Source organism: Miniopterus natalensis, chromosome 3 (assembly GCF_054644295.1).
Source record: "Miniopterus natalensis isolate mMinNat1 chromosome 3, mMinNat1.hap1, whole genome shotgun sequence".
Taxonomy (NCBI): domain Eukaryota; kingdom Metazoa; phylum Chordata; class Mammalia; order Chiroptera; family Miniopteridae; genus Miniopterus; species Miniopterus natalensis.
In genome coordinates, this window is record NC_142083.1 from 63,256,112 (window position 1) to 63,283,857 (window position 27,746).

The 27,746-nt window shown below is 36.0% G+C and overlaps 1 protein-coding gene across 3 annotated transcripts; it reads right to left on the bottom strand.

Moving 5' to 3' along the window:
• Nucleotides 1–383: 383 nt before the first annotated feature.
• Nucleotides 384–27,746, bottom strand: FEM1C (fem-1 homolog C). 3 transcript variants are annotated; one of them, XM_087815500.1, is made up of 3 exons: nt 27,666–27,746; nt 26,080–26,814; nt 384–4,811 (listed from the first exon to the last, which is right to left on the bottom strand). In XM_087815500.1, exons 2-3 carry the CDS (start codon nt 26,621–26,623, stop codon nt 3,502–3,504), a joined length of 1,854 nt encoding a protein of 617 aa, XP_087671626.1. In that variant the 5' UTR covers nt 26,624–26,814; nt 27,666–27,746; the 3' UTR covers nt 384–3,501. The 3 variants fall into 3 exon arrangements, with proteins under 3 accessions (XP_087671626.1, XP_016080422.1, XP_016080421.1); XM_016224936.2 differs by lacking the exon at nt 27,666–27,746 and adding an exon at nt 27,014–27,363; XM_016224935.2 differs by lacking the exon at nt 27,666–27,746 and having other exon boundaries at nt 26,080–26,994.

Here is a 27,746-nt window from a genome sequence, read left to right on the forward strand (position 1 = left end):
TCCCATCTTTAGTTTCTATGGTCTTCACTGGAAAAAAAGTTAGAATGAACTGTACCTACATCATCTTTTTTTACATAGAAGTATTAATAATAAACGCTCTCTCTTAAGTTCTGACCACAAATTGTTTTTTTGAAGCAGGAATCTACTATCAAAAGCATTAAGAGTACATCAATCAAGTATTAAGAGTTAATAAGAATACACTTGTATTTGGTGCAAATTTAATTTTATTAAACCTTACAATGAATGTTGTGGCATATCATTTTCCATTGTGTGACAATTTATTGTCTGGCACCTGAATACAGTACTTCTTCTGAAAAATACACAATGGGAACTGACAAAAGGGAGAGAAACTAGTTGTTCAATGACATGTAAGGGGGGAAAAAAGATGATAACCAATTAATTTTAGTTTCCTTAGTATCTAATTCTAAAATGGTTAAAGTTCCAAGCAATAATGCTGTTACAGTGCACAAGAATGATTATTATCTCATTCAGCCCCCACAATTCTGAAGAAATTAACTTACAAGGATTATTATACCTGTAAAATTCAACCTTAGGTTTCTGTTGGGCAGTATGATTTTAAAGAACTACTTTTTCACATATAGCCTAACAATTTTCCCAAGTCACAGTAGATGGGGGTCTCTAGAATATTATACATTAGGTAGTCACTTTATGAGTAAGCAATTACTTAACTTCAGAATCATACTGGGCACCAAATTATCTTTTGCTGACTTGGGCTTATGCTCCTGTCATATTTATGGATAAGAAAATGATGATCTTTTAAATCTATAATCCACTTGTCTTGATAAAGTAGACTGGTATCAAATCTGAGTAAAGTGACCTTTTCTTTTATAGAAATGATCACTAGTGGAACATCTAAAATTCAGCAGGCCGTAACAGGGCATTTTTATAGAAATGTAATAAAAACTTACATATTAACTCCAGCCAACACCACCATGCTACAGTGTAAAGTTTAGATTGACTCAAATGAGTACAATTAAGCTCACTGAGTATTAAATTACTCAACTGGGATTTAAAAAAAAAACCCACAAAATTTTATTTTTTTTATTCAGTCTCACAACAATTTTGAGAATACTTTCTGACAAAGGCCTAAACAGTGTCTGAGGTCACATTTATTAACCAACCTCCTAAAAATCATGGACAACTTTTAGCTATTAAACCAACTGATTTTCAAGCGCTCCTAATGGCATTTGGGGAGATGGAAAACAGAGGAGAATTGCATCCTAAATGAAATAAGGAATTTCAGTTATCAAAACTGAGGAACAGTTCTAAGTTATATTTAGTGGTAGGAAAATGCTAAGTAAAGAAATCCTTATTTTATACTAGAGCTGTACAATTTAAATTCACCTGTAAAACAGTGTGAGATGTTCCTTACTATAAGAGCATGTTGGCCCTCCTATTCCCGCCCAAAAAAGGAGGAAATTTTAAAATACCTAAAAATCCAATTGCTCATCTTTTAGCCCCCAATTATTGAGATCAACTAATGTAGATTTATTCTACTGGAAAAGGTTTTTCTTTATTTAAAGTAGCTTATGCATATATAATTCTTGTACCACAAGGTGAAAGTCAATGATTTAAAAATATTGATGTCTGATATTTCTGGAATATTTGTTTAAATCACAAATTATTCTTAATATATGTGGCAGTTCAAATATTTCATCAAATTTGCCCATGGTAAGATATTAAAATCTCTTCATTAAAAGGCTGTAGAGTGACCATTTCAATCCAATTCACTGTTTTCAATGGTGAAATTAAATTTACAACCTAGTAAAATAAGGATATCTTTTAAAAAATTAAACCTCAATTATTTAACCACAAAGTCTAATGCTGTTTTATTTACTACTCTTCATTACAAGCTTTTTACTGAATAAAGATAAAGATGAAATAAACCTAATGTGACTGTTTGCAATGATGACTCCTTAAATACCATTATATCAACCCTCAGAAAAAAATGTCAACACAAAAATCCCAGTGATCCAGCTCACTAAACTCAGAGCTAAACTGAGTTTTTCTCAAGCCAATAAGGAGTTTTTATTTATTACAATTTCATTAAGACATTTGCAGGGCAAATATGCCATCATAAATTTTATTCTGAATAACAATAAAGTGCTGAATGATAATTACCTGAATCTTTTTTAGTACTTTTCACTGATCTTAAGTTAAAAGAGCCCTTTCTGTGGCATTAGCAAAGCTGTTTAAAAAACATTTTTTTTAAAAAAGGAAAGAAAAGAAAAGCTAACTTTCAGTAAGGGAAAAGGAAGCACTGCAACCTTTTGTGTTTAACTATGGTAACAAATAATTGAGACCAAAGTAATTCATGCAAGTTATTTTTAAAGGTACACTTAAGCTTGAAGAGAGAAAGAACACTGTTACTGACCTTTGATACTATGGCGGTCAACTGCATACTAAAATACCTTAATTATCCTAGATGTCTAGATCTGCTTGGCAAGCATCATGCCACTGACATGCTTTAGCTCTTTTTGTAACTAAAAGTGATTTGCAGTTCAATTACTGAATATTTCAATGTGACTGACTCATTAAGCTGTGTGATAAACTTTAGGTTAATTTAAGCGAATTCTCTACACTTAATCACACCATCAGCACAAGCAGGACAATGCTGGTGCAGCATGATAGGTGGGTCGCTTTAAAAAGAGTCTTCCCTTTTACTGCATGGTATATTAAGATAACAGACCTAAATTTCAACTGGGTTAATGAGTCAGAATAGATTTGTTTCCCAAATTTAGCACACAATAATTTCAGTGGATTAGAGAAAGAAATCTCAGATGGGGGGGGGAGCTTGCGCTCATGTAGCTAACCAATAGCTCTAAAAATTGTCATGCTACAAGAGTACTTTCATAAAATGAACTTTGTAACAAACTCAACAGTGTTTTGAGTTGAAGTTGACCAACTGCTGCATAGAAAATAAGCTAACATACAACAGTCAAGTTTAAGCCGGTGCGTAGAGAAGATAAAGCACTTATGGTAACTGCATATGGTAACAGGTCCATAAATTCTGTACAACCTAGCATGGGTCTATGGGGCGGGGGGCGTGATAAGTAGAAATGGTTAAGAAAAAAATAAAGTGGAAATGGGAGAAACTTGGATAAGAGAAGGAAAAAGCAGAAAAGATCTTCAATTGTATAAAATTCACAAACCGGTAGAGTATAAAGATACCACTGAAGAATGGTTAACTGTCCCAAACACCCAACAGCAAACAAAAACAGAATGAATAAGCCTTTGGCAGACAATTTTAGAAATTTGAATTATGACATTACATTTCTCAATAATTCACAAACAATATATTATATGGTATATTTATATTAAATACTGGGAAACCAATCCTGTAAATCTGATGCTTATAATGCTTTAGCCAATGAGCACGATGATATCAAGCTAAATGAATGCTGGTGTTATCACAACAGTGCTCATGTATGAAACAACTGTTAATTCGTGCTTTAACAGTGCTAAAATAGAGTCAAATTATCATCTATGAAGTGAAACAAAGGTCTCTAGCTTTTCTGGGATATGCCCCTTATAATATATTCTATGATTCACTATGACACGAGCAGCAAGACACTGCAACGTGGTATGATTTATGGGCTGGATCAAATTTTTAGCTATTTCTTTCTCGTCCAACAAGTCACTAGCAGTTTGTTTGTGCAAGTTTGTGGCATCAAAATGTGCACCTGATTTGATAAGGAGATTCATGATGTCTGGATGGTTGTTCAGAGCAGCAATATGTAGAGGACTGTTGTCATCGGAGTCTCTGACATTCACATCAGCACCACATTCTATCAGTATGGCAGTAACTTGCAGAGACGGAAATTTACAAACAGGGTACCGCCCTACACATGTAGTATTCCTGTCCACAGCCAGATGAAGAGGGCTGAAGTTATTCTTTCCCCTTGGATGCAGCTTAAGAAATCTGTATATAGTCTGCTTTTTGAAATGGTCCTGTTCTAGAGTACAAGGAACTTTTTCTAACAAGCAAATTAAGTGCAAAATGATGGAAAGAGCCTTATTTAACTGTAAGGGGTCAGCTGGACACTGAGTCTGTTTGATAGCTCGCTCTATTTCAAGGACACTTTTGCACAATATGCCCATAAGATCATCAAATGTAACAGTGGTGCCCAGCAGGCCTTTAGCCCTATCCTGTAGCATAAAAGAGAATAGTTCTGCAAAAGATAATAAGCTGCTGGCGGTCATTGGGCTTAAAGGGTCCAAATTGTTCTGCTGCATATCCAAAGCGTACTTCCATAGGTTGATGCATCGTTTGAAATTTCCAGAGTCTGCATAGACAGCGCCTCTATATCTAATATAGTAAGAGGTATCAGGATGAGAAGGACCAAGAATACGTTCTCTAATTAATAGTGCCTGCATTCTCATCTCATCAGGATCAGCAATAAGACCTTCTAGCTCTTCTGAACTGTTTACCTCCTTGGCATAATCATAAGCCATTATTAGTGTCTGAGGTACTGGTTTGCTAATTATATTAGTCCTATCGCTGTACCTCATGTTCATTGCCTTTTTCCAGTATTTTAAAGCCCCAAGTAGATCTCTTTTTTTGTCTACAAATGTAGCTCCCAGAAGCTCTAAAGCATTGATCCGCTCTGTCTTGCTGGTCTGTGCATGGTGAGTCAGAAAATCCACAATATTTGTGTGACCGGTCACACTTGCTGAGAGAAGGGGAGTCATTCCATAACCATCCTTTTCCATCTTGGCACAATACATAAGAAGCATCTTCATGATGTCCAAACTTCCAGATTCTGCGCAATCATGCAATGCAGTATTACCTTAAGGGGAGGGAAAAAAAGACAAAATATTTTGAGGGACCAGGATACAGTGTAATACATGCATATACTTTAGAACCTACAGAGCAGGCAGCTCTAAGCCATCCTTGGTGGGACATACTTTAATTTGATTACAAATAAATAAAATGACAACCAGCACCTAAAACTAGTGTCTGACACATAGCAGGGACCAAAGAAATACTTGTTAAATTTGTTGAATAAATGAAATGACCAAATTAGGCATGAAAAGACACCCAAGGATGAAATTCAAAATTAATTTATGGCCTCTTGATATTTTTAAGTACACATTCTATAACTAAAACCTGATGAAATGAAATTAACCAGCTATTCAATTTCACTGATAGTCGATTTCCTGGGTCAGCTTCTACATTTGGAAATGAGAAATCTAGTCTCTAATATCTAAGATTCTCCAATTTGACTCTAATGGTAGTCAGAATTATATTTTTCATTATTTCTGATTACCAAGAGAAAACTGTGCTAGTCAAAATTCTTGGTAACAAAGTACTTTCCTCAAAAAGCTCCCATAAGAAAAACAAGTCCACTGAAATCTGAAAAATATGTGGGTGGTTCAATATGAACTTTAAAAGGAGACATCTGAAGTGTCCTTTTATAATAGATTATTTCACATTGTAATTTAATTTCTAAACAATCTTTTTACATGAACTAAATGTTCTAACACTGTCTTGTTCTTCCCACATATGGATTAAAACTGACAACAGGCACTGGCACATTAGTAAAAACCTGTATGGAACATAGTAAGACATTATAACCACCCAAATATTTTAGCTACATAAGTTTAATAAACATTTTACTAATTATCAAAACAAAAGTTCTCACGCAGACCTTTGATATTCATATACAATGTTTACAGAAAATTTCAACAGTCGTTTTAGGCTTATGTGCGGAAAAGAGTTAACATAGTTAGCTGAGACAGCTATCCTTAGAAAGACCTTCCTGCAAGGCCATTGGCTGGCATCGGGAACCATCTGGGAAACAGCTCCAAGACATAAAACTTTTCCTAAATGATTAAGGGTGGCTCACCGTACAAACAATGCAGTTTATGCTGAACATCTGCATTCCTTCTGGGAGTTTAGAATTTTGGATATGTGTTCAGGAAAGGGTGCCTACATGACCAGCACCTAATAAAAATCTTGGGCTCTGAGTCTCTAATGGACTTCCCTAGGCAGAAACATTGCACACATGCATTTGTGTTGCTAGGGGAAGACTGTGACCTGTGTGACCTCTCATGAGAAGGAGAAAGCATAAAAAAGCCTGCACAGATTCCTCTAGACCTCACCTGTGCCTTTCTCATTATGACCCACCTGCATCTCTTTATTACATCACTGTAATAAATCTTAGCTGTGAGTACAATTATATGCTGACTCACCTCCAAATACGGGGGTAGCTTGTGGACCCCAGACAGAGTGTATACTAGAAAATAGTTTAAATCTGAATGCTTCACATAACAATTCCATAACTAAAATTCCACAACAGTAGAAGTAATAGTACACTAGGACTTTAATCTCTCCACAAGTTTATCATCTTTATTCTTCCATGGTATCTACAGGGACTAAATAATTATTTGGATATGTTTATTCTGACCCAGGATTTCAGTGGTCTACAATGGAATGGTGTCTGATAAAATGTTTTAGCAATATGTACAGTAACCAAGCACTGAAAGAGTCCAGAACTTCAGACTACTGTTTGTTGATTTGCTGAAAATAATTGCAATTAAACATGACTACTACACTTAGTATATTTTTTAAACTCTTGAATTAAGGATCATTAATATTCTCATTTTTCTTTAAGAAATAGACAATGTAAGAGAAATATAAATCCAGGGTGGTCAAAAGTAGGTTTGCAGTTGTTCACATGGAAAATAATACAATAATAATAATACAAGATTAATCTCTGTGTTTTGTGTAGTCACAACTGTAAACCTACTTTTGCCCACCCCAATAAAGAGAAGGCTTAGATGGCATTCTCTATTCACAGTAACAAAATCAAGAATAATTATACAACAAAAGCAAGTTTTGTTTTTTTCAATTAACTGAGTTGATGTATTGGAAAAATACAGAATATATACTTTTTGAATACCCCACATATTGAAAAAAAATGGTGGTTTGAAAAAAAATAAGGAAGACTTTCCATTTAGAATTGGCAGAGGTAACACGATCACCCTCCCACTAAGAACTAGAAAAGCTGAAAAATGTGTTTTTAAAAATATGTTTGACATCAAGTAAGAGCTAACAAGGGGACAACATCCAAAGGAATAAAGAAAATTAGAGAAGTGCACAATTTGGGGAAGCTTCCCTCAATGGCTGCTACCAATTCTAGAGGCAGATGAAAAACTGAGTGTAGAGCTTTTTTGACAACCTTACAGGGCTAGGAAAGAAAACTAGAGTCCAGGGCGCACAAATCCCCCTACACTTTGGGTAATAGCTCTGAAGGTCTACACTCTAGAAGTTAAGGTGAACTGCAAACAGACCAGCCATCACAGGAACTAAAATCCAATTTTAAATCATCTCAATAATAAAGTAATCCAAGACTGCTTATATACATAATCAAAAGCCAGAAGCAAATACAAATAGTATTTAGAAGATAGTATCATACTAAGGCTCAAATTATTTTTTATATTCACAGATATATTTAGTATCCAATCAAAAATAATGGACAGAAGAGAAAACAAGGAACCATAACAGAAAAACCAAGAGAAGAGCTGACAGAAAAGCCTAACAGAAGATCCAGATAATATACTTATCAGACACACACTTTAATAGAATAAAAATGCTTAGCATATTCAGAGAAATTAAAAAACAATATTGAGAATTAGATAGAAAACTGGAAATTACAAAAGGAAAAACCAAATGTGCATTCTAGAAATGAAAAGCTCAGTGGGTATAAAAAATGGGCAAAGGGCTAACTAGACACTTCTCCAAAGAGGACATACAGATGGCCAAGAGACATATGTAAAAATGCTCAAAGTCACTAATCATCATAGAGATGCAAATTAAAACCACAATGAGGTATCACCTTAGACCTGTCAGAACGGATACCAACAACAAATCAACAAACAACAAGTGCTGGCAAGGATGTAGAGAAAAGGGAACCCTAGTACACTGCTGGTGGGAATACAGACTGGTGCAGCCACTATGAAAACACTATGAAAACTTAAAAATGGAACTGCCATTTGACCCAGTGATCCTACTTCTAGGAAAATATCCTAAGAAACCCAAAACACCAATCAGAAAGAACATATGCAGCCCTATGTTCATAGCAGAGCAATTTACAGTAACTAAGATATGGAAATAGCCCAAGTTCCCATCGGTAGATGAGTGGATAAAAAAGCTGTGGGACATTTACACCACGGAATACTACACAGCTATAAAAAAGAAGGATCTCTTACCCTTTGCAACAGCATGGATGGAACTATAGAGTATTATGCTAAGTGAAATAAGCCAGTCAGAGAAAGACAAGTACCACATGATCTTACTCATACGTGGAATATAATAAACAAAACAAACTGATGAATAAAATAGATCCAGAGACAAAGAAGCATGGAACAGACTGAGGGATCTCAGAGGGAAGGTGGGGGTGGGGGAGTGGGTGGGAAGAAGTTAATCAAAGAACTTAGTTGCTTATATGAATAACCCATGGACACAGACACTGGTATGGGGAAGGCCTGGAAGTGGGGCGGATGCTGGGTGGAGGGGATCAATGGGAGAAAAAAGGGGACATCTGTAATACTTTCAACAATAAAGATAAATTTTAAAAACAAAAACAGAGAAAAACCCAGTGGGTGGTTTCAAAAACAGACTACACACAGCTGAATAGAGAACTAGTGAATGAGAAAATAAAAGAAACATGGAGGTGAAGGGATGGCAGAAAAGGAGACTGTAAGAGAAAGAGGGAATGTTATCAGGAGGGTTAACATACTTAAAACCAGAATGCTAGTGGAAGAAAATTGGCCCAAAGCAATACCTAAAAAGATAAAGTCTGAAAACTTTCTGAAGCTGATCAAAGATTAACTATAAATTTAATATGTTTTAAAAACACCAAGAAAGATAAATTTTTAAAAATCACTTTGAGGCACACTACTGAAAAATTACTGAAAACGAAAGACAAAGAGAAGAATCTTAAAATCAGAGAATAGGTGGAAAAGACCTGCAAAAGAACAACAGTTAAGACTGACAAAAAAGTTTTCATCAGGAAAAACAGAAGCCAGGGATCAAGAGAATGATATCTTAAAAGCAATAAAGGAAAATAACTGCCAACTTAGAATTCTATACCCACGTCAAAAATATGAAAGAGCCCTGGTGGGGTGCCTTGGTTGGCTGGAGCATTGCTCTGTACACCAAAAGACTGCAGTATGATTTCCAGTCAGGGCACATACCTAGGTTGTGGGTTCGATCCCCAGTTGGGGCACATACAGGAGGCAACCAATTGATGTTTCTCTTGCAAAGATTTCTTTCTTTCTTTCTTTCTTTCTTTCTTTCTTTCTTTCTTTCTTTCTTTCTTTCTTTCTTTCTTTCTTTCTTTTCTTTCTCTCTCTCTCTCTCTCTCTTCTTTCTTCTTTCTTTCTTTCTTCCCTTTCCCTTTCCTCCTTCCTTCCTTCCTTCCTTCCTTCCTTCCTTCCTTCCTTCCTTCCTTCCTTCCTTCCTTCCTTCCTTCCTTCCTTCCTTCTTTCTTTCTTTCTTTCTTTCTTTCTTTCTTTCTTTCTTTCTTTCTTTCTTTTCCTTCCTCCCTCCCTCCCTCCCTCCCTCTCTAAAATCAATAAACATATCCTCGGTGAGGATTTAAAAAAATAATAATAAATATGAAATAAAGGGCCATTTCAGGTGAGAAAGAAAAGCAAGAAAAAAAAGCTAAGAACTTATTAACAGCAGGCATAAATTAAACACTACAGGGTGTCCTTTGGGCTAAAGGAAAATGAGCTACATGGAAGCCTGGAGATGTGGTCATAAACATCAACAAAAAGGGTAATTTATAAAAATTCTAAATAAACATTGACTTAAAAAATAATGTCTTTTAGGGCTTGAAATACATATATAAGTAAAATGCTTGACAGCAATAGTACAGAAGTAAGGAGGGTATTTGGAGTTAAACTACAGCCTGCGGAACAAAAGTAGGTTTATAGTTGTGAGTACACAAAACACAGTTTATTCTTGTATTATGTATTAATTATTGCACTATTTTCCCATACAAACAACTGCATAACCTACTTTTGCCCCACTCTGTATTCTAAAATGTCTGCATTGCTTGAAAAGAGGTAAAATTTGAAATTTATGTTAGTCTTTGATAAGACAAGGTAGTATTATCAAGGATAACCACTAAAATAATAGTGGGTATGCATATAATTACTACATATTCTCTAATACAGAGAAAAAAATTAAATAAAAAATAACCCAAACAAAGACAAAAACGAGAGGCAAAGAATACAAAAGAATAGCGCAAATAAAAACCAAAAAGCAGCTAGTAGATTAAAGCCCAAATATATCAGTACTTACATTAAATGCAAGCACACTACAAGTTCCCATTAAAAGATAGAAACTGTCAGACTAAAAATGCAAACACATAAAATTGAACTGCATGCTGCTTATGAGACCACACATTAAATATAAGGAAAGAAACTGGTTGAAGTGAAAAGATGAAGAAATACATATATGCCCTCTGCAAAAACTAACCATAAGAAAGCTGTCTGATACTAAATTATCAGAGTAAGTAAACTTTAAAGTAAAATGCACAATTAGAGATAAAGAAAAAACATTTTATAATGATATAAAGTTCAAAACAACATAAAGATAAACTTCTAAATTTGTTTTCATCTAAAAACACAGGTTTGAGCCCGGCCGGGCATGGCTCAGCGGTTGAGCTTTGGCCTAGGATCCAGGAGATCAAGGTTTGATTCCCGGTCAAGGCACATGCCCGGGTTGCGGGCTCGATCCCCAGTCGGGAGCGTGCAGGAGGCAGCCAATCAATGCCTCTCTCATCATTGATGTTTCTCTCTCTCTCTCCCTCTTCCTTCCTCTCTCTGAAATCAATAAAGATATATTTTAAAAAACACACACAGGTTTGAATTATATAAAGGAAAAATCAACAGAACTATAAGGGAAATCAGACTAGCCCATAATCATAACCAGAAAGGTGAACACACCTTTCTCAGTATAAAAGACCAAAACCAATAAGGATATAGAAGATCTGAACACAATTAACAAACTTGATTTAACTGACATTTAACAGAACTCAATACCTGTAAAATACTGTTTTTCCCCAAGGATACATGGAGTGTATATAAATATTGATCATATACTCTGGCCATAAAATGAGTCTCACACAAATGTCAAGAGACTGAAATCACTAAGCATGTTTTAAGTTCATAATGCAAGTTAGATATAAAAAAACAAACAAAAAACTAGGAAAATCTCCATATATTTGAAATTTATAAATAACCCATGGGTCAAAGAAGGAATTCCAATGGAAAATAGAAAATATTTTCCCTGGATGATAATGAAAACATTAAGTGACAAGTCTTGTGGAATATGGCTAAAACTGTGCTTTAAATGTACATTAAAGAAGAAGGCTTTTAAAAAATTATCTAAGTTTCCATCTCAAGAAGTTATAGGGAAAAAACAGTAAGTTAAAACCAGAGGAAGTAAAAGCAAATAATAAAAAGCAGAAATAATGAAGAAAAAGGTATCAGTATGCTAGCACAGAATTTTTTATTTTCCTAAATTTAACTATTGCCCCTTTGTAATCTTATATTAATAACTATGCAAAGTAGAAAAGATAAACTTACTCTACTAATAGAAAAGAGGCATTGATAATAAAACATAAACCCATGTTTCCCAATCACCATTTCAGAGTACCACTCATTTCTGACGACTGGTCGTATTTTAAATGCTAGTCATACTAGATTCCAATGAATAAGTTATACCTAATATAACTCAAACCTCATAATAAAGTTCTCACAAATCACATTACTTTCCAACTCAAAAGCTTCATGATTCCTCTAAGGAAATAGCTGAAAATCTTAAGATGGCTTTAGAAATTCTATAGCATTGATTCTCAAAGCACCATCTGTGTGAACGTGTGAGGGCTATGAAGAAGAAATCTATGAGGAAGTCATGACATGTGAAGTAAAGCTTAATCGTGGCTAGTGGGAATACACATAAGAAGATACACTATGGGAAATGGATTGTAAAGACAGAAATATTTCCCTACCCTACCTCTCCAGCCTCATTTCTTATCACCTCCAGTATGAATACTGCACTGTAAATCTAGCCCAAAGTTTTGGCAAAGAGTTGGCGAAGTTTTTTTGTAAAGGGGTAAATAGTGTTTTAGGCTTTGCAGGCCATAAGGCCAACTGCCACATAGTGAAAAGGATCCAAAGGCAACACAGTAGTCCCCTTTATCCGCAGGGGATACATTCCAAAATCCTCAGTGGATGCCTGAAACCATGGATAGCACCAAGCCCTACATACAGGGTGGGGCAAAAGTAGGCTTACAGTTGTTTGTATGAAAAATAATACAATAATTAAGAAATAATAATACAAGAATAAACTATGTTTCACATACAACTGTAAACCTACTTTTGCCCCACCCTGTATACTGTTTTTTCATAGATATATGTGTATACACACACACACTCCCCTATAATAATGTTTAAACTACTCCTGCACTTTGGGGCCATTTAAGTAAAATAAGAGTCACTTGAACACAAGCACTGCAATGTAGCAATAGACAATCTTACTGAAGTCTACTAAGTGACCAACAGGCGAGTAGTGTATACAGCATGGACATGCCCGACAAAGGAATGATTTGCATTCTAGGTTGGACAGTGTGAGATTTCATCCCACTACTCAGAACAGTGTGCAATTTAAAATTGATGAATTTTCTTCTGAAACTTTCCATTTAATATTTTCAGACCGTGGTTGACCTTGGATCACTGAAACCATGTAAAGCGATAGGAGGGAAACTACTGTATATTACATTAATGGGCATGGACATGGCTGTTTTCTAACAAAACTTTACTTATGGACACTGAAATGTGATTTTTCTATTATTTTCACATCATGAAATATTATTATTCATTTGAATTTTTTCCAAGCATTAAAAAAACAAAACAATTTCTTAGCTCTCAGGCAATCCAAAAAATAGGGAGTGGGCATGATCTGACCCTTGGGCCACCATTTGCTAACACCTACCCTTATCCAAAAGACATTATCATACATAACACAGATATTCTGCTTACGCTTCACATCATTCCATCCTAAGTATCTCTCCCAGCACCAGGAACAGTTTGCTCACTCCCATCTCCAATCCTCTGCTGTTAACTTTCCTGCAACATACTCTTTCTTTTTAACTTCTTGTCCTTCAAGTTTCACCAAGAATTTTAGCTGCTCAAAGAGGCCTCCTTAGTTACACCATATCAACTTGCCATCTTGAAAATGCCTGGTAAATAAATGTATCACTCATTCTGATAGGTACTCATATTGCATCTACTATTATAATATTATGTACTATCTTACAATAGTATAATGTCACTGCTTCAGAAATAGGTTTTCCTACCTAAGCTTTAGATATTACTACAGTACACAGATCCTATATTTCCTTTATATTTCAGATAGCAGTTGGCACATTGTTAAAGCTGAGGTATATTCTTACATTTTTAATACTTGATATCACAAAAAAGTGATTCAAACTTAGCCTCTGAAGACAAGTTTAAAAAGTAAAATCTTAGAAGGGGATCTTAACTGAGGGAATCTTGTTAATACTCTACACAGTATGCTTTAATAAAGTTGTAATCAGTACATATTCAACTACTGCCTGCTTTTCACCTACATCGTGGTCATTTTGTCATGTTATGGTACTACATGGTCTACATGAACTACATAGTTACTACTTAAACGTTTATTCTTAATGTCTTTATGGTGAAAGTTTAAACAAGGAGGCATGTCCTAATTTACATAAACACTTCCCTATTAATGGACATCTAATTTATATAAAGACTTCCCTGTTAATGGATATCTACAGTTTCAGAATTTTCACTATTAGAAATAGTGCCTAAAAAACATAAGGACAAACAACAGACCAGTGATTGCCAGGGGGTATGTATTGGAAGAGGGGCTGACTGCAAAGGGGCATGAAGGAACCTTTTGTTCTATCTTTATTGTGGCAGTAGTAAAATCAGAGTAAATAATTGTCAAAAGTTACAGAAATGTACACTAAAAAGGATGGATTTTATTTTATATATATATATATATATATATGAAATATATACATAAATTATACTTCAATAAACACATGACAAAAAATTAATGCCTACCTTAAAACAGAATCACAAATGTGTGAAAGCTTAACACACATCTTTAATTCACTTTCAAAGGAATTATGAAAAAATTTCAGAAGTTCCACTTTATAGTATTCTTTCTAGCACTTGAATCAATCTTTGAATTTTAATTTATGTTACTTTTATACCTAGTTATATAGAATATTTTTCTATGTCTGTTCACAAACTTCATTTTCTTTTATGACATGTCTATGTCCCAGTTTCTGGGATTAGTCGGGCTTTCTATATAGAAGTACTTTTTAAAATGATAACCAGTTGTCTATTATATTTACTGTAAACGTGTAAACCTCAGTGACATTGCAGGTTCAGTTCCAGACCACTGCAATAAAGTGAATATCACAATAAAGCAAGTCACACAATTTTTTTTTTCAACAGTGCATATAAAAGTTATGCTACACTATATTGTAGTCTATTAAGTGTGCAATAGTGTTATGCTTATAAAAACAATGTACATACCTAATTTAAAAATACACTCTTGCTAAAAATGCTAAACATCACCTGAGCCTTCAGCAAGTCGTAATCTTTTTGTTGGCAGAGGGTCTTGCCTTGATGTTGATGGCTGCTCACTGATCGGTGGTAGCTGCTGAAGGTTGGGATGACTGTGGCAATTTCTTAAAATAAGACAACAGGCACTGACTTCTCCTCTCCAGCTATGAAAGTCATAGATGGATGGCATCTTCTTCCAATATAAGGCTATTTCGTCGACATTGAAAATCTGTTGTTTAGTGTAGCGACCTTCATCTTAGCTAGGTCTTCTAGATAACTTGCTGCAGCCTCTACATCAGCACTTGCTGCTTCACCTTGCACTTTGTTATAGAAGCAGCTTCTTTCCTTAAGCCTTACAAACCAACCTCTACTAGTTTCAAACTTGTCTTCACAGCTTCCTCACCTCTCTCTCATCAAGAGAGGTAAGGCCTTGTTCTGGATTAGGCTTTGGCTAAAGGGAGTATTGTGGTTAGTCTGATTTTCTATCCAAAGCACTACAACTTTCTCCATATCAGCATTCAAAGCTGTTTCACTTTCTTATCATTCGTGTTCACTGGAGTAGAACTTTAAATTTCCTTCAAGAACCTTTCCTTTGCATTCACAACTTGGCTGTTTGGCAAAAGAGGTCTCATTTTGGGCCTATCTCGCCTTTTGACATGCCTTCTAGCTTTTGATTTAACGTGAGGAAACTGTGACTGTTCCTTTCACTTGAACACTTAGAGGCCATTACAGGGTTATTAACTGGCTTAATTTCAATACTGTTGTGTCTCAGGGAATAGGGAGGTCCAGGAAGAAGGAAAGAGATGAGGGAACATCCAGTTGGTAGAGTAATCAGAACACAAATGACATTTATTAAGTTCATCATCATATGGGCATGGTTCATGGCACCCAAAAACAATTCTAATAGTAACATCAAAAATCACTGGTCACAGATCACCATAACAAGTATAATGAAAAAGTTTGAAATATTAGAGAATTACCAAAATGTGACACAGAGACAAACAGCAAATGCTGTTGGAAAGATGGCACCAACAGGCTTGATCAATGCAGGGTTGCCACAAACCTTCAATTTGTAAAAAACACAGTATCTGCAAAGCACAATAAAGCGAAGTGAAATAGAACAAGACATGGCTGTATATTTTGCTCTATCGGTTGTTTCATCCAAGAGTGTTAGATATGCTGTAAGTATTAAATGAAAGTTCTTGTGAAAAATATAACACGCTGAATAAGTTACTACGTTTTGATTAGTCTAAGTTACATGCCATAGACCAATAAAATCATATCTAATTTTTGCTAGGTAATTTCATTGATTTCAACTTTTGGTACACAATAATATATACCAAGCACTTTTGAAAATTCAACTCAGGCACGTTTTCTGATTTACATGCCCCTTAAAAATGCTCCCACAATACAATAATTGCACTTGCAAAATTTTGTGTCTCCACCTCTTAGTGTCTTATTTTTTGCATCCTCAAAGTGAGAAAGACAATGAAAATAGAACACAAAGTTCAAAAATAACTACTACCAGGCATCTTAGATAAAATTGAGGATATTAAGCAACAATATTAAATGAATTTACCTTTAGCAAAAGAAAAAATGGAAGTACTGTATTATATAATTCTCAATGCCCAATTAAGAAAAAGTTAATTTGGAGAAAAAATTAAATTTCTGAAACTGAATTCATAATGGAAAATTTTTATTTCTCAAAATACGTATCTGTTAAATGGACAATTCTTAAAACTCAAGATAATAGTAACCTAAATGTTAACTCAGTTAAAGTATTGTTGCAGATATTAAAACAATATGATCCAAATACATTAATTTTCAACTCTATAATTTAACATAGAAATAGTGTTAAGAAAATTTAAAAGAATAAAAAGAAGACATATTGATTGGGATGCTTCTGGGATGGCTATTAAGAGAAGGAAATTATGGGAAGTGCTCATGCATTAAAGCATGGTAGTATTCGTTAAGAACACCTGAAGGGTCAATCTTAGTTGTAATTTTAAAGAGACCTCTAATCTTTTGAGAGCAGGCACATAAAAGACAGGAATTCATACTCAACTGTGATAGTTCAGCAATGGCGTCAAGAGTTTTTAAAAATAAGCAATCTGAAACATACTAGTATTTTGAGTAAAAACTATTTTGGGCCCCAAGTTTCCTGGCTCCAAACCAGATGGTTTGGGTTTGACTAAACTAGAGGTGATTGTTTGCAAGTGAATGTTATCAATCAACCACTTAAATTATAAAGAACTTCAACAGAGCATTTATAAATATCTCAATTTGGATAAGATTACTTGCCAGGATGAGAATTAAGTCAGTTTCTAAACCACTCCCACAATAAACAGAATTAATTTATCTTTGCAATGAAACAAAACTGTCCTCATAAGGCAGTAAAATATTTAACAAACACAAAACGTTCGTTATAAATTATTTTTTCTAGCAGTATCAATTCAACAGATTCCACTGTCTATCAAGTCATCACATAGTACAAGCTTTGTGTTTGTGTTTTTTTAGTATAAGTCAAAGTTGTGCTTCTCAAACTTTAGTGTACAAACACCAGAGGATCACAGTAAAATGAAGATCTGACTCAGAGGATCTAGGGGTGGCTCCAAGTGGTGCCTATGCTGCTGGCCTTTGCTATTTTGAGAAGCAAGGAAATAGAGAAGGAATCTTATTTTTTTGTTTGCTACACAGCAGGTCTTCAAATAATGTCGTTCCATTCAGCATCGTTTAATTATAACATTGATGAGATGTCTGTCGTAGGAACTTAGCCTATCGTAAAATTAGCCTATCGTAAAACTGGTTTCATTATACATCCTTTCGCTAAAAGTAACTACTGACAATGTTAAGTGAGGACTTACTATATAGATAATTGCCATATAGCTAACATATCTATTAGCTATATCAAGTGATATGACTACAAGTTTAAAAGGAGAGTTAGGTCACAGCCGTTTTACACCATATAGAAACAAAACTTCACTATTCCTCTTTACTCTAAATTTAAACATTTATATGCCATAGCAGAAACAGGGTGTGTCTTGCAAGTAGATTACACAGTTCATCCACAGAAAAGTTTCTGTTTATTTAGTAAAGGGTATTAGTAAACCCCTTTCCTGTTAGGAAGGCTATTCCTAACAACTTTCTTGTTTAAGTCAAATCTAAGTAAGTGACCCACAGGTAAATTTTTTTTAATTAGTTTGTGAAATGTAATCCAAATTGCTGTAAATGTACCTTCAAAAGTGAAAATCCACAAAATGTGAGAAAATATTTACAAGTTACATATCTGATAAAGGACTTGTATTCAGAATATATAAATTACTCTTACAACTCAGTAATAAAAAGATAAATAACCCAATTTAAAAGGTTGCAAAGGATATGCAGGCACTCCTCAAAGATAGACAAATGGCCAATAAGCACATGAAAGGATGCTCAGCATCATTAGCCATTGGAGAAATAAAAATCAAAACCACAATGAGATACAACCTCATACCCACTAAAATGGCTATCTTAAAAAGGAGAATAACAAATGTTAGTAAGGGTGTGGACAGAGTGGAACCCTCCTACATTGCTAATAGGAATGTAAAAGGTGCAGCTGCTTTGGAAAACAGTTTGGCAGTTCCTCAAAAGGTTAAACAGAGTTACCATGTATGTGACCCAGCAATTCCACCTCTACCTATGCTAGAGAAATGAAAACATACATCCTCAGAACTTCTACACGAATATTCACAGCAGCGTTATTCCTAATAGCCAACAAGTAGAAACAACCCAAATGTCCATCAACTGATGAATAAATAAATGTGGTATATCTATACAGTGGATTATTCAACAATAAAAAGAAAGTACTGACATGCTACAAAATGAACGAGCAAGTGAAAGAAGCAAGTCACAAAAGACCCATATCATGATTCCATTTATATGAAATGTCCAGGACAAATAAATTGATAGAAAGATTACTGGTTGTCTAAAACTAGTCTATTTGGGGATGAGGGAGGAGGGGGGAAATGGGAATGAATATTAATGGATACGGAGTTTTTTTTGTGGGGGTGTAGGTGGGGATGAAAAGGTGATTGTGGTGATGGTTGTACAAGTCTGTGAACATACTAAAAACCACCGATATGTACTTTAAATCAGGGAATGGTATGTGAAAGCTGTTTTAAAATCAAAGTACTCGTGTTTTTGGGAAAAGTGTAAGTTTTGACTTATAGAAGCAGCAATTAAAGTGTCTTTTATTGTAACAGATTTGTCTGGAAATGCCCAAATCTGTTACAATAAGACCTCTTTTAGCCTACAGTGTTTGGCATCATTCTTCTTCAACTTGGGAGCTGGGACTAAGCTGAGTCCATAAGAGATCTACCTGTAAAGATGGGGAAAGGATGAGCAGTTCAACTGCATAACAATGTCAATTCCAAGTATTTTATTCCCGGAATAACTAACTGGTATGTGTTAAGGGAGGAGGTGAGTACCGGTAGAGAGAAACACTTTAGGATATCATAGGAGCACTAGAAGGGTTCCAACTGCTAAGTATGTTTCACTTCCCCAGGTATATTCTAAGATACTCAAGGACAGGAGTTGGGGGTGGGGGAAAATGAAAAATAAGATCAGACTCATTGAGCCAAGATTACCATGTGACCTCCATTTTTTTTTTTTTTTTTTTGGTATAAGGCATTGAGCTAGGAGCATACAGATATTTAACAATACAGGTCACTGAGCTCATGACAACGTTAAATGCTGAAAAACACCTGCATCCGTAGAGGTAAGACGTATTCTTATGACTCAGATGGGATGAAAAATTGCCTTTGAAATGGCTCTTGATATTAAGTAGAATTTTCAAGGCAAAGAGCACCCAAGCTAAGGAATCAAGACTAAAACAACTAATAACAGTGTAATTTGATAAAAATTACACAATGTAAAGTTTATAAAAACATCAACACTACAATTCATACTTCATTAAAATTTCCTTTCACTCTCTGCAACTGCAGCTCTTCCCAAAGGGAGGGGAAAAAGAGAAAGACATGTTTTAGTCAGATTTGCATCCTTGTGACTTCTTTACCTGGGCCTCTCCCCACCACTTCCACCTCCATCTTCCATCACGTTACATCCTGGTGTCTCACTAGCATAAATCTCTAGGATGCCAAGGGCTTCCTGGATTTTGTTTTATTTATTTGTTTGTTTGTTTTAATTCTCACCTGAGGATATTTTTTCCATTGCTTTTCAAAGAGAGTGGAAGGGAGAGGGGCACAGAGGAGAGAGAGAGGGAGAAACATCAATATGAAAAAGACACATCAATTGGTTGCCTCTTGCACACACCCCAACCAGGCCCGGGGATGGAACCTATACCCGTAACTGAGGTACCTGCCCGTGACTAGAATCGAACCTGAGCCCCTTTAGTCCGTGGGCTGGCGTTCTAACCACTGAGCCAAACCAGCTAGGGCCTGAATTCTGTTTTAAACAAACAAATTTAATCCATCAATCTAGAAAAATCTGATACAGATGAACTATGTGAGAGAACCACATGTACCCACAGGTCATTAAGTAAAACTTAATCCCTGCCTTAAGTTCATGGTGCTGCCTACAGCTCTAGAAATAGCAGTAGTGCAAAGGATCAACACATTTCAAAACCCAATCTCCAGGGTTAGAGGGTACGCTATTTTCCTACTGAACTCAATTTACACATCATCTATAGCTTAGCTTCTCCAACTAGGATACCAAGTCCCCCGAGGATAAGAGAAGCTTTGAGGAGATACAAGAAGGAAAAGAATGAACATGGAACAACTTGCACAAGCAAACTGATGATGTGGGATTAAAATGTTAATGAATTAAACTAGTCAGCTATTTAAATATTATTAAATCAAAATAAATACAGATATGTTAGAGAGTAGAATAAAATTTTAAGTCCCTCCCTTTTACTCTTCTCTGCAAATAGGTATGCTGAGGTAACCAACAGCTGAGAAGCCAAGGAAAAGGGAACTTCACCTTCCAACACTCTGATAGTCCTGTAGTACACTGAAATAATTTATCTATATGACAACAATTATCTTTGTTGATTATCTTAAAACTAAGTTCTTAATTTATAGGGTAGATTTTCTTATTTGAAATTCATTTGTATTAACAGTAATATATATATAATTTCTTTTTTTTTTTTTTTACATTTTCTTGACTGAAATACATCTATACCCTAAAATACGTATACTGTGAGACAGAAATAATGTATTGCCTGGGGTTTGTTTTAAACTGCTGCAGAAAACAAGAGAGGAGAAATATATTCGTTTAAAACTCTGGCAAATGTGGATAATTGTTGAAGCAAGGTGATAAGTACATAGTGGTTCAATGTATTCTTCTTTATACTTACATATAAATTAGAAAATTTCAATAATAAAAAGGCAAGTAAACTGCTTAAATTAGCTCTCTCTCAAAACCTTACAAGCTAGCTATACTTAACATGAGCCCACCTGGATTTCTCCCTTTTCTAAACCACTATAGAGTTCCACCTATACCACTCATTTTTCACAATTATTGTCAATTCTTCACATATGTATGTATTTCCACATTGAAAGGACTACAAAACACAGTCCTTGCTATGAAGCTTATAATCTTTCCTCTCTTAAATCCAAGACATTCATTCAACAAGCCCATTTCCTAAATACTCTCTATGGGTCAGATACTCTTTGTAATGCATGGATACAAACACCAGGTCTCTAGCCTCAAAGAGCTAATTAGAATGTAGTTAGATGGGCTTCTCTAAAAATACCCATTATTCCTCTGCTGAAAACTTTCACTAGCTTACCACTGCATAAAGGAGGGGTGGGGAATGTCCAGCCCATGGGCCAAAATTATTTGGTCTGGCCCTTCCAAGGCCTCACCAAAGAAGATCTGTTCCAGCCATCACATTAGGGGTGAGTTAATTGTCTGACCAAATATTGCAGGCTAATTTTTAAGTTGATAATTCTGTATGGCCTGCGAATGATGCTGTAAATATCCAAATGGCCCTTGGCAAAAAAAGGTTCCCCACCCCTGGATAAAGAATAAAATCAAACACCCTTACCTAGAAGTCAATGTCCTTTATAATTTAACCCTCAGTGCCCTTTGGTCCGAACAGTATACCTACTTTCCAATTCCTGACCCTCCGAGCACATTTCTCAATATGTCTTTCCTCATGCCATTTCCTAAGCATTAAAAACTGTATCAAATCCCTTCTGCAGATCTGAACCCCAACAATCCTTTCAAGGCCCACCCAGTTCAACTTCTCCATGAAGCATTCTACTAGAATACTTACTAAGTGTACTTTTATAAAATCCTACAGTATAGATTTATACCATTCCTTTAACAATTAACAAATGTGATGTCCAGTATCTTCTCATAGCCTCCACAATGCCTGGCCTACAGAAAATGCACAATAATTATCTTACTACCAACTTACATAATTACCTTGGGTATCTAAAATGACTGACCCATGCATGAGGATATTGTGTCCTCTAGGGCTAGTCTCCGCAATTCCAACTCAGAGTTGTTCCATTGGTGTGTAGAACTCAATCACTTCCAGCTGCTCAATACCAGTTGAATTTTGGCATAAAAGCATAATTCAAGGGCTTTAAGTAACTTTACCATAGATCTGCAAGGTCCTATTCTAAGTTTAAAAAAAATAATAATAAAGAACAAAAGAAACGCAAAGATGACTACAACTATAAAGGGCTGAGATCAATGTGACAGCTCCAAGATTGGCCTGTATAATCACTCTGATTTGGGGTCTATAGTTTTAAACAGCAACCAACCCTCCTGTCTCAAAAATCAACTGTGTTAAACTGGAGAAGTATTCCTAATTATCTCAAAGTTTGTCTCCCATTTCTGAATGCCATGGGAAAAGAAGGAACCCACTCAGGCAATGAGTAGTTTAGGGATAAAGCACTCCCAAATATCTAACAAAGACTACTGTTGCACTTACCATATTGTGGTTTAAGTATCTGCTTATGAACCTGTCTCTCCGATCAAACCACGAGCTCCTCAAGGGCAGGGAATCAAGGACTGGATATCTTGTCTTACTCATCTTTGTATATCCTAAGTCTAACAGCCTGGCACACTGAGGGACTCAATAAATGCTCTCAATTAATGAATTCCACCTTAGGTTAAAACATGTTCAAAATGCCAACAGCCTATTAAAAAGTAATGTATAGAGGTTAAATAATATATTCAAATGCCAACTGCCTGTTAAAAAGGGAATGTAGAAGTTACATACATTTTATATTTAAGCAGACCAAGCATTATCTATTGGCATTTTCTTTCTTCAGAACCATTTCCAACAGCTGACAGAAAATTCCCTAAGAGCCCTAGCCAGTGTGGCTCAGTTTGTTGAGCATCGTTCCATGTACCTTGAGGTCGCTGGTTTGATTCCTGATCAGGGAACATGCCCAGGTTGTGGGCTCCATCTCAAGTAGGGGGCTTGCAGGAAGCAGCCTATCGATGTTTCTCTCTTGTCAATGTTTTTCTCTCTTTCCCTCTCCCTTCCATTCTCTAATCAATAAAAACATATTTTAAAAAATAAAAATAAAATGAAATTTCCTAAGATACTATTCCATTTCATCCCTAGTCTTATCAGTCTTTTCCATTTTTTAGATGGGGGTAAAAATGTGGGGAAAAAATTCTTCTTGATGCTCTATCAGATCTTTCTCCAGTGTTCCCACCTCAGTTTCAATTGATCCTTGCTTTTTTATTACCCCAACCCATAAAAAAATCTGAAGTCAATGAGAGTGATTACCAAAGAATGGAAGCTTCAGGATCAGAGTAGGGGAAGAACACAATGTACTTTAATCTGCCCCAACAATTATTAAAAATCAATGTGGAAATTAAAATGCACCATGAAAAGATAAAAGTACAGCACACAGTGATATATATTATATATATAAAACACATAGATATATATGTGTATATAAGTAGGTACATAAAATTGGGACTACATATATTTTTTAAAGACATAAATATCTGATATTGACACTGGGGGGGAAAATAACTCTAGAATAAGCAGACCATTGGCCAAAAGGAGTATACACATCTTCACATACATGGCTATATGATGATAGCAATTAAAAAGGAATATTCTTCTAAAATAGCAAAGGTAATCAAGTTAAATACTGTTCACAGTTTATTAAGGAAAATGCTCACAAAATAATGAGCTATTTATAGTATATTTCTCTCAAATAGTGTATCTTCAGGAGTAAAAAAAGCAGCTTTGAAAAACACAAGGGAAATAATACCAGTACTCATCTCTCCAATGACATATAAGAGTTTTATACCCCAATTTTACTTAAATACATGAGCTTATCAACAATCTGTCCATCATAAGGCCGATAAAGAAAAAGCCCAAAACAAAGAAACAGAAAATCCAACAAGCCTAAACAAGCAGCCACACCTTTTAACCCTTTCTCTCTTAGTTATGATTTTAAAGCATTCCTAGTATTAACATGGTCTCTAAGCAGTAATTTGTTCTCTTAAAACAAGTGTTCTTTAAAACAATAATGACTATTAAAAAAAAAAAGTCATGCTGTCCTCTGACCCAGCAACCTATCTCAAAGACAATCAGGTACAGTTGAAAACATTTATAAGAAAGAATGCTTTACAGAAACATTTTTACCATACTGAAAAGCTAGAAGCAACATAAAACTCCATTAGTAGAAGAGTACGCAGTTATTGAAATTAAAGAGCTATAATTAGTGACATTAAAGATAATATTTATTAAGCTAAAACCAGGCTATAGAAGAGCATATAAAATAAAACTGCATAAATATATCTATTCACAAAATTCAGAAATACCTTTGGAAGGATTACCTCTAAGTGTCTGAATTTTGTGATATTTTATATTCCCTCTGGGGAAAAATTTTTCAGAAAAATAACAATGAGCCTGTTTCATTTTTATAACAAACCTTTTTTAAAAAGATAATAACTTTAATAAATATACCCAGTAACTACATGCCCCATAACTGTAGTTCAGCATCTCTGAAAGGCAATCGGACACTATCACGGTGATAAATGCACATTTACGTTGATTCAGCAATTCCACCTACAGGCATTTATAATATAGCTATTTTCAAACAAGTGTGCAACACTTTTGTTCAAGAATATTCACAGCAGCATTGTTTATATTAGGTGTGACAGAACCGTCCATCAATAGAGACTAGATAAGTAAATTATATACAATGAAGTACTGTGTAGCCATGAATCAGACTGAGGTAGCTATATGTGTTGGAGTTGAATGACATCCAAGATAAATTAAGATTTTTTTAAAAAACAGTATGTATCAACTAACAGAGGAAAGGTGAGAGTGATACAGAGAAGTATACTTATATTTGCATAGACTATCTCTAGGGCACACACAAAAAACTATAAATAGTGGTTGCTGGTCGATTGGAGATCTAGAAATCAGGGCTGATAGGACTTATTTTTCATTATAAACACTGTAAACCAATCTGTACTGTTTGAATACTTTTTTTTACTATGTATATATGCTACTTTTAAGTTTTAATAGTTTTTTTTTAATTAGGCTGTGAATTATTTTGCTGCTGCATAAATATGTTTAAGAAAAATAGGTTTTCAAGTATCAAAATTACAGTATCAAGAGTTGTTTTTTAAGAATTTAAAAACATTCTAAACTATCATGTGCTGTGTTAAGTTTATTACAATAGCTGGAAATTGTACTCCATCCTAAACCTTAACTCTTCTGCACAAAGGTTGTTTACATTGTTGCTAGCCAACAAATCCACATTTGTTTAACCTAATCCTTGTTTTGCTCTCTGTATTGTTATCAGTTTTTAAAAATCTGTTTTCTTTCTTGCTATACTTAATACAAGTTCTATATAAAAAGATTTCCTATTGGCCACACAATAAATAGGGAATAAGAGAACAGATTTTTCTCCTTTTCCATCGATACTAATCCTTCCAGGTCAGTTTGTCCTAGCCTTCCTTGACAGAATAACAAAAGAAATGCCTACCTAAAGATAAACAAGAAAATGACTCACTAAATATAATAGTTTTTACTCCAAGGGTGTAGTACAAAAATTAAAGCTAAGAAAAATATATTACATTGAAGTACATTCCGAAGATTAAATACAAGCTAAGGGCTCAGATTCAACTGCCACAAACATGCTCTGTAACTCTGAAGAACCCATTTCCCAGCAATTAGAAGTTACTCCAAATAAGAGACAGAAAATGCTGCTTAACACAGTAATAGAGGTCTTTCTATCACCCTTGTTCAATATTATCAAATATCAAAGAAACAATCAACAAGGTTATACTGGAAGGGATACCTAATCAAAACAATTTTGTCAGCGTTGGCTTACTCAACACCACTGCTCATAATTATGTATCAAACTTCCAGAAAATAAGTGGTAAACAATTAAAAAATTTAAATGAAGAAGCGAAACTCACCTTTAACACTTTTTCTATTAACATCTGCACCCTTTTCAAGTAAATACTGAGCAATCTCTTTGTGTCCTTTGTAACATGAAATCATCAAGCAGGTATGCCCATGTCGGTTTGACACTTCCAAATCGGCTTTGTGTTCTACAAGGTACTTGACGATTTCCAAATGGCCATCGAAACAGGCGGCTCTAAGAGGAGTTGAATTGGTTAAAGTCGTGTTGTTGACAGATGCTCCATGATTTAACAAAGACTGAACCACCTTCAGATGTCCTGCTGCAGAAGCGGCCCACAAAGGGGGAGCCCCCTCAATGGTTTCACCATCAAAATTGACCGAGCCCCCGATTTCTATGGAGGCACTGCACTGCTCTAGGAGGAATTCCACCATGTCAAGGTGCCCATACCTGGCCGCCATCAAGAGTGGTGTGGCCCCATTTGTTTTTTCAGAGATCAAGGAGGAAATCTCCTCTTTGGATTTGCTTGCCAACAACTTGGTGAGAAGCCGGAGTTTGCCATCCCGAGCTGCGTTAAATACTGCCGTCTTTAGATCCATTTATGTCCAGGTGAGAGGCTGTGCTTTACTTATCCTTTAAAGCAAAGCTCCACCTTAACTCTATCGACACAGGCAAGAGTTCCAGGAACCAAAGTTCACTTTTAACCACCGAACCCCAGGGCGGATTTAAAAAACCATGGAGGTATGTTTTATCCTGCTGCCTTCCAACATCTGACAACCGGAGCACCAAACTGGAGAAAGAAAGAAAAAAAAGTAGTAGTTTTGAAATTTTCATAGGTAAAGGCAAAAACCATTAGTGTTTTTCTTAATTTCTACTCCTGTGGGAAGGGAGGAAAAGCCATACTTTAGGGACTACCTCGGCCCCAACCCCCCACCCCACCCCCGCCGCCAAAAGGTGAAAAAGGAGAATACAAAAATTTACACACAGACCCAAACGTTTTGGTGGGAGGCGGTCTCTTCTCCACATATGGTAAATTTAAACACTACAGGCAACCGGTTTTCTCGCCTCCTAACTAGCCAAGCTTTAGTTCTAGTTTTGTTCTGCACACGCCCAGGGAGAGTACAGCCAAAGGCGGCGAGACGCGGGCTCGGAACTGTTCCTCTTTCTCACATCTGCAGAGGAGAGCGGACCAAGGGCGCGCGGCTGGAAGGCCTCGCTGTGGCCAGAATGGGTTTCGTGGAGGAACAAAAGTCAGACACAACAAACCACGGCCAGCTAATGCCAAACCCTCATCCGAAAGGTTCTTTCCTTTAAAACTACTCGAGGCGCTCAGGAAATCCGGCTGCCTTTTAGCTAACTTCGCCCGCCCCATTTTGACCCCCCCTCTCGCCCCCAAGGGATCGGAGGTCCCCCAAACCACAGCCGCCCCCACAGGACCTTCACCTCTACCTTTTCCAGATCCCTCCCCAAGGTCCTCCATCGACCACGACCCCCTCCGGGCGACCGGACCAGCCCGTGGCCTCCAGCCCGCTGCCACCTTCAGCTGCCCGGGGCGCCCTCCTTCCCCTTCCCGCCCGGGCCTCCCCGCCGGCGCCTCAGGCCGCAGCCCGGGTTCGGGCTGGCCGCCGCCGCCGCCACTACCTGCCCGTGGGCTAGTCCTTCCAGCCGCCGCTGGCCGCTCGGGCTCAGGCCGCCACCTTCAAATTGAAACCGTTGTCCTCG